The sequence below is a fragment of the Xyrauchen texanus genome, chromosome 1 (assembly GCF_025860055.1).
Source record: "Xyrauchen texanus isolate HMW12.3.18 chromosome 1, RBS_HiC_50CHRs, whole genome shotgun sequence".
Taxonomy (NCBI): domain Eukaryota; kingdom Metazoa; phylum Chordata; class Actinopteri; order Cypriniformes; family Catostomidae; genus Xyrauchen; species Xyrauchen texanus.
Window position 1 is genome coordinate 24,593,108 of NC_068276.1, and position 12,290 is coordinate 24,605,397.

A 12,290-nucleotide genomic window follows, 5' to 3' on the forward strand; every position below is an offset into this window, starting at 1 on the left:
AGCTTGTGGCTCCAGTTTGTTTTTATAAGGAGACGGAGGGGAAATGTAAAGAGAAAGAGTTCATTTTTTGGTTTTCTATTGATTGCAGCATCTCTATATTGAGAAACAAATCCAGTTCAAGAAAAGCCTTGAGATATGATTTCAGAGGGGGACAGTGTTTTTCCAATAGGAGCCAAGGAGAATGCCTGGAATAAGTTGTTTTCCCCACTAAATTGTACAATACTCTGAAAATTCTCTTGACCTTGGATGCTTGACTATTTCTTGTTTTTGTCTAAGCTTTTTCTCTCCTAAAATTATTAGAAATGAGAGTCCTTAGAGGATAATTATTAACCTAACTGCGATACTTGCTATGAGAGTGCCCTTAAAACAAAAATACCTCTTCCTCAGTTGGGCCTTCATACGCTTTCCATTTTTTTCAGTTCAGAGAATGAACACACTTCCTCTGATTTCCCCATTGTTAGAAGGCATGTTTAGAAGATTAGGAAATTGATATTGTCATTGTCACTTGATCATTGATTTGGTAATTCTGTGTATCCTCTGAAAAGTGGACCAGAGATATGCTAAAGCGGGTGCATGCTTTTCCTTTCCTCTAAGAGGGTGATTCTCATGGAACCTGTCAAGAAATTCCCTTATCCTATTTTATTCCAAAATAACAAGAACAAATAAGAAATTATATTTATGAATATAATTTAAACTGTATATATATATATATATATATATATATATATATATATTTATTTTATGACAATCAACCAACAGCTCTGTGTCATAGCACTCTCTCAATATAATATTGATGTTTTTTGAGGTCAGTTGAGAGTAAGAGACTTAATATATTTCAGCTACAGTTCATTGGAAGTTAGATTATGGATGCAGTGTTTGGTGGACAATTGACAATAACAGGATGAGGACAATAGGGCAGTTCACTAAGGACAGCTGTAATGATGTGTGCACTGTGAAGTGGAGTGTTTCTGGAGAGAGAGTCTCTCTCTTTCTCTGTGACTCTTTCAGTCTCGTTCTCTCACTTCTCGAGTGTAAGGATTGATTGGGGGAAGAGCAGCTTCCTGTGGTGGGGTTTACAGTGGCGTTGTGGGACCTGGGGGTGCTGGCAGATGTTCTGGCTGTCTGCCACAGGGCAGGACTCATCGGGACAGGGGTACACCCTCTTCGCTCAGCACAACTGCAGCTTCAGGGGCATGACACAGCCACAACATCTCACACATGCACAACCGTAGAGGTCATTAATGATGGCAAACAGATTTTTTTGCAAAAAGACTGATCAAGTAGTTTTCAACATAACTATATAATACTAATGCACATTGAACTCGTTTGGCTTAACTGTTTTAAGGCAGTCAGATGAGATATCTAAGCACAGCTTTTCATTATATACATTTGTGCTACATTAAGGCAACATCCTGACCCAAAGTGAAATTAAAATTGATGCCATGCACATTCATTTTCTTCATTGTGAATTGTTCATCAGTGCACCTTATATAAAAAAAATAATAATAAAAAAAAAGTGTTTATAATCTTTCATCATAAAATAAAAAGACTTGCTCCACCACAAAATACCTTTTCGGCTTCTCCCCTCCAACCACCTGTCACATTCTGTAGAAGGCACTATTGATGATCCAATCAATCCCCAGTGGATGAAATAAAGTTTTGAAAAATGGAAGTGTTTCAGGTTGACTTGAAGTTGAAAGCAATAGAAAGCTATTCAAATGAAAATGTAGCAGCTTTGAGCTTAATTATCAATGCTTCCTGTTAGTGTGTTGCAGTTGCGTTTTTGTAAAACATGCACTATTGGCCCTGGGTTTCATCTGGTGATGAAAAGTGTTACACTTAACACAGTCCCTGAGTCTTTACAGAGATGCTGCTCTTTTAAAAACATTTATGCAATCTTGTCAACCAATCTTTGCTCAAGGTCTCTTAATAGAGCTGCCATTGTAAATAAGAGAAGATTTGTCTGGCAACAAACCTTGCTGTTGAGTTTGGATTGTAGATGAGTTGATAGATACACAGAGGGCAAGTGTAGATGGTCCATTAGTATGACTAGGATGCACTGGAGTGTACCTGCTGTGACTGCACTGAAATCAGTAAGTTTCTCCTCTGACTTTACAGTGGGCTCCCTGACTTTCATAGTTTATAAAGCTAATAGAGGGATTGTGGCATGCTATTTTGTTGTGATTTGGGAGAAATGGGTGTGCTGCTTTCTAATTCCACTCTTTTGATAGGGATGGCCTCCTGAGTGTGTAGATGGGTGACGCTTTAATGCAACAACACCAACACTGAGACACAAGTATATCTGGGGACGCAGTGCTCTCTGAAGAACAATCTCTCTCTTTATTGTTTCTTCTTTCATTCTCGGTTTTTGACATTTATTGTCATGAATGTGGTGCTCAAGAGACTGTAGATCAGTAGGGTGTCCTCTAAGCTCTTTCCATAGTGCAATGTCATATCAGTGAGACAGGCAGGGCCAGAGAAAGCTCCACTGGGTCCAATGTGGCAAAGGGCTAAGCCATCTGTTGAGATGGTGGGGCCATGGGAAATGTGAATAGGACAACGATAAGGGCTATTGTTTTCATTCCAATCTCGTCTGGGCTGAATTTCTTTCCCCCAAGCCACGTCACACTTTATCTTAGAGGAGAAGAGAGGATGCAAGGGGCCACCACGGGATAACAACAATAAAGTTAATGCTTGCTTTATTTATCTACTCATTTTAGGCCTCTGACAGGCCTTTCTAGACAAGTACAATCTTTTCCACACTTCCTCCTCAGTTTGCAGAGTCTATAAATCTCATACTGTCTCTGAACTGGGGATGTTTGTATTTTGAAATACAAATGCAAATATGGGGAGGAAATTTACCTTTTTCAATGGGCTGAGCTGAATATTTCAATTGAAGTAGCAGCAGCGCTGAGAGATGAATGGATATGGCTGAAGCTTTGTTTGATTTTTGGAAATGAATGGTTCACTTTTGTTTCTTTACATCGGTAATATGTTAGTGTGACATTTAAGTATTATCCAGATGTTAAGCAGTGTTTCCATTGGCATTTATACTCTCGCTGGTGAAGATGGAATGCAACTTGGGAAATTGTGCAAAAAATATCCCCTTATTATTAATCTAAATTCCTTTGAAATGTTCTAGATTTATAAGTGTACTTTGAAAAAACCCAGACGTCCGTCTCGTTAACTGCTTGTTTTCCTGAAGTATAGTCACATTAAAATATTGCAATCGGAGTCGTAGTTTCACGAGTGGACGGGTTGTTTTCTGTGGGTGTTCCTAACCATCATCCACAAATGCTGGATATTTCTCACCTCTCTCAGGTAATAATGTTATGGAGGACAGCTTCAGCACATTCCAGCTGTTGCATGTGTGTTTGTGTGTGTGTGTGGGTGGGTGGTTTTAGGTTATAAACTGGTAATTACATTTGGTTTGAGGAATTTTTTTAGTGCCTGCATTATTCAAATCGATTAGAAAACATACTAAACAATGTTTTTTTTTTTTATTGAAAAAAGGTTTTTTGTGAGGGTTAAGTTTAGGGGTAGGGTTATGGTTAGGGGATATAATCTATAGTTCATACAGTATAAAAATCATTATGGGGGGGATACTCTCACCGGAAACAGAGTGGAGCTGAATGGGAGCTGGCACTGCATTATCTCCAACAGTTGGCGCATTCCTTAATGATCAAGTGCTGGAGAAGCATCTGTGCTGAGCTCTGTGTGTGCAAGACAGAGAGGAGGAACATGGGAAAAGTCTTCCCTAAAACCATTTAACCCCCATAGGACAATTCCACCCCAGCCCTGTGCCATAAAAGGAAGTTTCTCTTTTTCCAACTCATTTTTTCAGCCTGGAGGAAAGAATGTACTGCTATTTGTTTTATAATTTTTGGTTTGTGTGTTGGGTGCTTGTGTGTACGTATGTGAGTATTGTCTGAGGGGAGTGAGTTGAGAAAGGAAGCACTGCTATTCAGGGGCAAGAGCAGCATCACAGACTTCAATCACACACACACACACACACACACACACACACACACACACACACACACACACACACACACACACACACACACACACACACACACACACATGTTGGTCTACCTATCATTATGAGGACTTTCCATAGACATAATGACTTTTATACTGTACAAACTATAGATTCTATCCTCTAAACCTAACACAACCCCTAAACCTAACCCTCACAGAAAACCTTCTGCATTTTTACTTTTTCAATAAAACATTGTTTAGTATGATTTTTAAGCGATTTGAATTATGGGGACACTAGAAATGTCCTCATAAATCACATTTATAGCATAATACCCTTGCAATTACTAATTTGTAACTTACAAAATTGTCCTCGTAAATCACAAAAACACGCACACACACACACACACACACACACACACACACACACACACACACACACACACACACACACACACACACACAGATAAAACACTGGGCCTTAGCATTTCAAAAAGTCAAGGAAACAAGGTCCTGGATTGGTAAAGTCAATAAGGAAATAATATTAGAATGATAATAGAGGCATAACTGCAACAATCAATTTTAAGGCATGAGATGGAGAGTGCATCACAGCACATTCATAAGTGCAATGATTTCACTCATCTGGAATGTTCTATGGCCTGGTGTACCTCAAGATACGACTACAATACACGCAGACACAAAGCATGCAAAGCAGAATACCCAAAGTACATGAATTGTACCCTTTTGTTAGCCAAAGTGTGTTCACAAATGATTCATTGTGCGCGCGAGTGATTTAAATACTTACGGTGCCGGAAGGCTGCTAGCATCGTGCAAGAATGTCTGCTTTAGCCCTGTGCCCTTTAGCCTTTCACACAGGGAACAAACTCTTCTCTTCCTGCCCATGATGTCATTGAACGGCAACCCACAGGCCCTCTGCAGAAGTCATGCCTGCAAAAATCTAATTCCTTAGCTCTGAAAAGGTAGAAATCTTTCGGTCGTACAGGACAAACATTTTATATCAGGATGTGACAAAGAGAAGGGCGTGGCCTGGCATCCATCGTTACGGCCTGGCCATGCCATCCTCTTCTTCACACAATACATGCTCTTATTTAATACTGTCTGTTGTTTTGGCCCAGCTATAAATCTGAGCCCATTGGTCAGTTTGCCCGATTTCTCTCCTTTCAAATCCACTGCATGTCTTTTCAGCTGGGTGTACCACTGTCCTGTGTGTGTGTTGGTGTGTTGGTGTGTTTTGTGTGATGGGAACAGGCTGACCCAGACTGCGAGCTTCAGACTCTTGCTGGTTAGCAGTGTGTTCTTTATCAACGACCCTGGGGCCGCGGCTCTGCGGATTCCAGCCATTCCTCCTCCTGATTCATTGTCTGCCAGACAAATGTTAATTGTTTTCATCATTGCCGGCTGTGTGGGGCCACTCAAGCAGACCCATCTCATACCTTCCCCTTTAATGTCTTTGTGTAGCGCCTCACTCTTATCACTCTTTCAACCTCTTTGGTTGACCTTCAGAAGACCAGGGGCCAGATCGCACATAATCCACATATCATATGTGTCTTCTTTATTTAGTTCTGTATGTGTACGGTTCAAAATTTAAGGAACACCATGCTTTCCCTTTAATGTACAGTATGTAAAACAATTAGTACTAAAGAAACTTTCATTCTCTCAGTTTGTTTTTTGGCTTGAGGTAGAAATATATTCACCTTGACGTTTTTAGAGAATGTACTGCACTTGCGCTGCATTCAAGCTTTTTATTCAGACATACTTTTATAAATGAAAACATTTTTTCTGAACTTTATACATCACCCTTAATACTCGATCAACTGGTGTGACATACTTTTCTACTGTATTACACTGCTGCTACTTATGAATTTCACGTTATTACCACGGTCCATACATCAGAACGTGGGCTCGACCATTATCGAGTACCATGGCTTTTGAAAGCCAGGTGCGTGTAACGTTCACTTTCCTAAGAAGTGGAAGGAATTTGTTTCTTTCATTTTGCTCAACACACCTTTTCAATGTGAACGTTTTTCCCTGTTTCTTTTTTTTTTTTCATTGTCTTTGAGACGCCTTTTTTCTATGAGCAGAAATTGTTTTGTTGCTCAAGGTTTGTGGGTGATAGTCAAAGATATGGATTTGAGAGAGATGCTGTGTTTCAATGAAGACTGTTGTCTGAATGCCTTTTTACTCCAGTCGTTCATAAAGTGCATTTGTTTTTATACTTTAGATGTGTATTCAATTTAACCATTTAAACCCATAAAATGTACTCTGACACAAGCTATTGAATTTGTTCACAGGATCTAGGATAAATGATTATTTTGTCCCCATTGAATATACATTCAGTTTGATTATGAGATATCCTCTTTTTGTTTCAGAATCCTCCTGCATGGAGAAACTCCTTTCTAAAGACTGGAAAGAGAAGATGGAGCGACTCAACACAGGCGAACTGTTAGGAGAAATCAAATGTAAGAAAACTCCTGTGACTTACTTACAAATCTGTCTCTATCAAAGTTAAGACTGTCTCCATTCCAATCAGAGTTAATGAGGAATATGCTCCTAGCTCTATAATATGGGAAGGATCAGAAAACAACTCTTTTTTAGTCACTCTTATCTTTCCTGTCTAAATTCTTTTCGCTACCACCCCATCTTAATTTGAACAACTTTCTCCTCAGCATGACAATTATACAGGTTTGAAACACATTATTGGGGATATCTTGCATTTTTATCACTCAGAAAAGACAATTAAACAGGAATTACTGTGTATTCAGGCAAGTGAAATGCATTTCAGTTTACTAATGGGTAGTTAGGAAACTTTACACTTTAAAAGGAAAGGGGGCTTGATGTAAACAGAGAAAAGATGAGAAGAATGCATTTATAAGAGTGTGTATTGGAAGACAGTTCAGCCCATGCACTGTTTATAACCAGTGAAGGTGTGCATGGCATGGGATGAGCATTTGGGTGTGTGTGTGTGTGTGTGTGTGTTTCTTCATGCAAGCAGGTCTTAGCACTGGCTGTTACAGAGAAATGTTTATGTAGCAAAAGAACACTGTAACAGCTCTCTGATAACACACCAGTTCACCCCAGCTCCAGCCACGCACTCCTCCCTCTCACTTTCTTTTATTTCCTCTCCCTTTCTGTGGCACATTTGGGTTTGTAGCTTATTCCTACCAACAAGAATCTCAGACACATGCAGAAACAGAGCTCCAATCAATTTGTCACATACTGTAGTAATACCGTCTACATTCCCTACTGAACTCACTTTTTACAGCCACACAAGGGTGTAGATTTGGCTTGAATACTGGGGGGTGGGCATTTACATGTTTCCATTGATCATGATATAAATATTGGGGGTTGTACTTGCTTGTTTTGATTATTGTGAGGGTTACCAACTCCCCATCCCCACTGGAAACTATGCAACCACATGTTTCAATAACAGCCTTTTCTGTTCGGCGAGGTACAGGTGTCATAACACTCTGAATATCAAATATTACAGCGTATGTCTGGGTATTTTTTAATGAAGAAGACATTTAGGAGGCAGTTAATAGCAGGATTGAGATTGCAAGGGTAATAACATTGGAGAGAAGTGTTATTGTTTTTTTGTTCCCTCGCTTAATGGCCCTCCTTTCCTTCCCTGTGCTATATAGAATTATGAATAACATTTGTCCTTGGTTTTAATTACTGGAGGAGGGGTTGAAGGGGGGGGGGGGGCATTCAATGGCAATAACCTTAATGAACCCACAAATGTAAATCACATCTTGGTAAACCAGATTCATTGTACCTGCCCCCTTATGTGGCACTGTAGATCAAAGTGCAGCGGAGAAAATGGCGAGGAATGATTTAGCCCTTTAAAAGGAGATCTTTATAAATTACAGGGTATTTTCTGTTGGATAAATGGTGTTGGGTGAGGTCATGTTTAAAAGGTATAAACAGGTAGAAGGCGTTGATAATACCTCACCGGTGGCCTCTGTCTTTATTTCCAACGAGGCTTCGGGCGGCTGCAGGGAAACAGACAGAATTACTTTTCATATCATACCGGCAGCCTACGGTTTCTAATTAGCCTCCCATTTCATATGACTGTAGACATTTCAAAGGCCTTCTTTGTGCTCCCCCTTACAAAATGTCTCTCTTTGCGTTTGAAGTCGGCCTGATGTAAATACAGGCAATTAAAAAAGAAGCTTGGGGTTGGAGACACACAAGGTCTGCTTAATTAATACACAAACAAAGGCACCAAGCTGAAAAAGAGAAAACACACACAACTTATGATTAAGATCTAAAGTGTTAGATTAATCAGAGAGCGCATTAATAGTATGTTTAAAAAATCAATACAAAGGCCATACATGCCGCTAGCTTGAAATTAATAGAGGAGAGCACTAGATAAAAGATGGCATGAGGATGAAAAGCAAGCTGTTGCCCGTTTGGCCTTGCTGTTTCTGCTCTCGTATCTGAACCGATTGCAATGTGCATTCTCGCCACAGTTCTTTTGTGCCATTGTCCCCATGCTACAAAAAACTGCCTTTGATCTTTGTTCGATAAATAAATAATGTTGAAATAGCTGCCCCCACCGAACTGTGTCTTAAAATTAAAACTATATTTCTACTCGCTTTTAAAACATATAGCTCCACTTTGAGTGTTTGACATACAGATGCTTGAGATCTATGCAGCTGTTCTTTAAAGCCTTTACATATTTTGCAAACCTGTCAAGACACTGTGCCGTGGTAAGAAACAGTTTACTAGCTGAAGAAGGTGACTGGTTGCTTGAGGGGACAAGGAACAATAGTGCTGAGTGAAAAAAAGCAATATCTCAGAGAACACAGAACTGCTTTCTAAAACACAGAAGCACGTCCAGACATGCCCAACACAACATTATCTCCCATTGCACTACAACAAGTAAACAAAATGTTCACACCAGTTCACACAGTTTTGGTTTTATCCATGTGTTAAATTAGTTATCTGTAACATTGTTCCATGATTCATTCCACCAGGTGTGTGTGTGTGTGTTTGAGAGTGTGTTTTTTGTTTGTTTGGTAAGATTAAATGGAAAATAAAAATGTATAAGTAAGGCCTGACAGGAAGGCCAAAAATTTGCTGAAATGCTTTAGAGTGTTCTCTTAAAGCCCATTGGAGTAAGGGGCAGTAGTACTGGGTACGGCGTGTGAAGCAGAGTAAGCTGTGGATCGTTTTCCACCCACTGCCGCCGGAGCGGTATGTTTGTTCTCATACCTGAGCTCAGCTGTCAATCAGGACGAATAGTGAAGAGAGAGATGAGATCTGCAAAACAAAACCACAAAGCAGGAGAAGCAGGATGTCTGGAGGACGTCCAAGCCACAGAAGTGCCTGCTCGATTGTCTGACAGAGAGAGAGAGAGAGAGAGAGAGAGAGAGAGAGAGAAATATGAACGAATAAAGAAGAACACATCAGATATATGCCAGAGAGGTTTTAATTGCCAAATTTAATGCAAAGAAGTGCTGCTGGTGCAATTAAGGCTTTTGACGTCAAATACATTTTTTTAATGGATGAGAAGCTACGGCTCACTACAGCAACATTTAATTATTCGTACAATTAAATACACTGCCACCGTTTGCATCCCTCATTAATTTTTTGATATTTGCTGGACACTTTCAAAACAATTATTTGAATTAATATTCTGGTGGAATTTTATTTTGGCTTTGTTGTGTTAAATCAATCAGAGCACTTTCAAAGCCGTTTTGTTTATCACCTTGAATGTTGAGATGTCCCTAACTGTTTAAAACATGTGATACAATGGCTAAAACTCAAACTGTAATCATGCAATCAGAGTACAAACAGCAACCCCCCTCTCCCCAACCTCCCAAAAAAGTAAAATCTTAAATGTAATATTATGGTGCGATAGCATGAAAACGGTTGATTTTGGAAAAGGCCTTTTCCTTGTTTCATCTACATGGTTTTGGATAGAACGTCCTTTGGCCAGTAGATAAGTAGAAGCTCTTTAACAGAGTAGTAGGACTGAGTGTGATTTTGATGGGTTTCGTACCTGGCTAAGATGCTCTTTGACAGAGGGCAGACTGTGAGCGTACAGAGCTCTGATTGTTCCAGCAGCTGGATTTATTGAAAACATGATTATCCAATTTAACATTGCCTTGATTCTTACTGGCTCAGTTAAAAGCAGAGAGCTCGTACCAGTGTAGATATGTGATGTGACACTTAGGAATAAGCATGAACATTTGTTTGTTTTTTATCTACAACCACACAATTGCTCAACCATTTGAGGCATCTTCGTGAGTCACTTTTTTTCACATTGCTATTCCATCTCAGAAAATGGTATGAAACATACAATATGTTAGAGAATTACAAATTATATCTATTGGCAAGATACAAAAAGTGTAATTTTATCAATAAAATGACAAAAACAAACAAAAAAAAAAAATATTCACAGTATTCAAAGAAAGGCAAAACTTCACAGGTGGCTTTTTGATATTTGATCAGTGCCACATTAGGTTGTGCACAAAAATCATTCTCTATTACTCCTTTGAGGCATTGTTCCTTACGGAGAGCGAGAGAGGAAACCTTCTCCACCCATCTCGTCGTCTAAAATATTTTTCCATCTCCCCCATCCTCTAGTGGCACGCTCTGCATTTTTCTCTCCCTAACGCCTCAATAGTCAAACTGTTTGCTCTTATGTACCCAAGTGAAATATGAGTCACTGTAAATTATTATTCTTTGGGCCACATTTGCAAGATAAATGCAGGCAGAGTTGTGCTCCGTTTCTCTTCTAATGAATTGAGGAATTTAGCTTGTGGCGTTTGGCTGGAGAAAAGCACACCTTGTTTGCTGCCTCTCCTCACATGGTGTTATTGAATGTGAACAGAAGTGTGTTTAGGGAAAACAGCCACTGAGGCAGTCCAGCATACACACACACACACACACACACACACACACATGTTGGTCTACCTATCATTATGAGGACTTTCCATAGACATAATGACTTTTATACTGTACAAACTATAGATTCTATCCTCTAAACCTAACACAACCCCTAAACCTAATCATCACAGAAAACTTTCTGCATTTTTACATTTTCAATAAAACATTGTTTAGTATGATTTTTAAGCGATTTGAATTATGGGGACACTAGAAATGTCCTCATAAATCACATTTATAGCATAATACCCTTGTAATTACTAATTTGTAACTTACAAAATTGTCCTCGTAAATCACAAAAACACGCACACACACACACACACACACACACACACACACACACACACACACACACACACACACACACACACACGTTGGTGCGGCTATCCTTATGAGGACTCTCCATAGACATAATTATTTTTATAATGTAAGAACTATAGATTCTATCCCCTAAACCTACCCCTCACAAAAAACTTTCTGCATTTTTACATTTTCAAAAAAACATTGTTTAGTATGTTGGGACACTAGAAATGTTCTCATAAACCAAACTTATAGCATAATACCTTGTAATTATCAGTTTCTAACCTTAAAACAATGTCCTCATAAACCACTCAAACACACACACACACACACACGCGCATGCACACACATACTGTTCAGACCAGAGGAAAATCACTTCTCTGGACACTAAACCACGGTTGCTTGCATTTAAGCATTTCCACTTCACAAACATTTTCATTTATTAAGCACATTTACAATGTCCTACACTGTTACATTCGCAAGTCCGGGTCTACAGTTACAGAGGTGGTGAAATCCAGTTTAACACAATTATTCACAAATTAGGAACATCTTTGCATGATGTGTGCCACTAGAACTTTAATGCACTGTGCTGCAGTTAATGTATATCAGAGGGTGGCTTGCAGAGCTAATGTTCTGCTCACAGGCGTGTAATGCCGTTTTAAGAGCTGGCAGGACCGTTGCCGGGCCGCTTTAGTGTGTGTCATGCTGGATTTCTGACTACAGAAGAGTCTCCAGATTCTGTCTCCACTCCAGCCCAAGCCCTAGGGTTCTAAGGGGAAATACACAGCTGGTAATTAAATCTTTATGGGTAGGTACACAAACACACACATATATGTTTGAATCTGCGAATCAAGTACAAGATAGGCCTTAAATGTTTGCCTAGTTTGGTTGTTGACTCTAATCTGGGCCTTTTATTCTCTCTAATGATAATAATAATAACACAGGAAGAGGTCTAGGCATCTAAGTGAGTTACGAATAGGTCATTTTAAAAGTGTGCGCACGAGGAAAGCTCTATTCTCAGCGGTGACCTCGGAACAGATCAAATTTGATAGGAGAAACATTTAAATGCACACCAGGAGCTCTCTGTCCCGTGACAATCC

At 39.5% G+C, this 12,290-nt stretch overlaps 1 protein-coding gene across 5 annotated transcripts in view; it reads left to right on the forward strand.

The window, feature by feature from the left end:
- Positions 1-12,290, forward strand: part of LOC127629095 (transcription factor SOX-6-like) — a 166,502-nt gene that overhangs the window by 76,437 nt on the left and 77,775 nt on the right. For all 5 annotated transcript variants that reach the window (XM_052106349.1, XM_052106429.1, XM_052106492.1 and 2 more), the window contains one exon: positions 6,369-6,458. In XM_052106349.1, the coding sequence (XP_051962309.1) occupies positions 6,369-6,458 (90 nt within the window). The remainder of the gene's footprint in view (positions 1-6,368; positions 6,459-12,290) is intronic.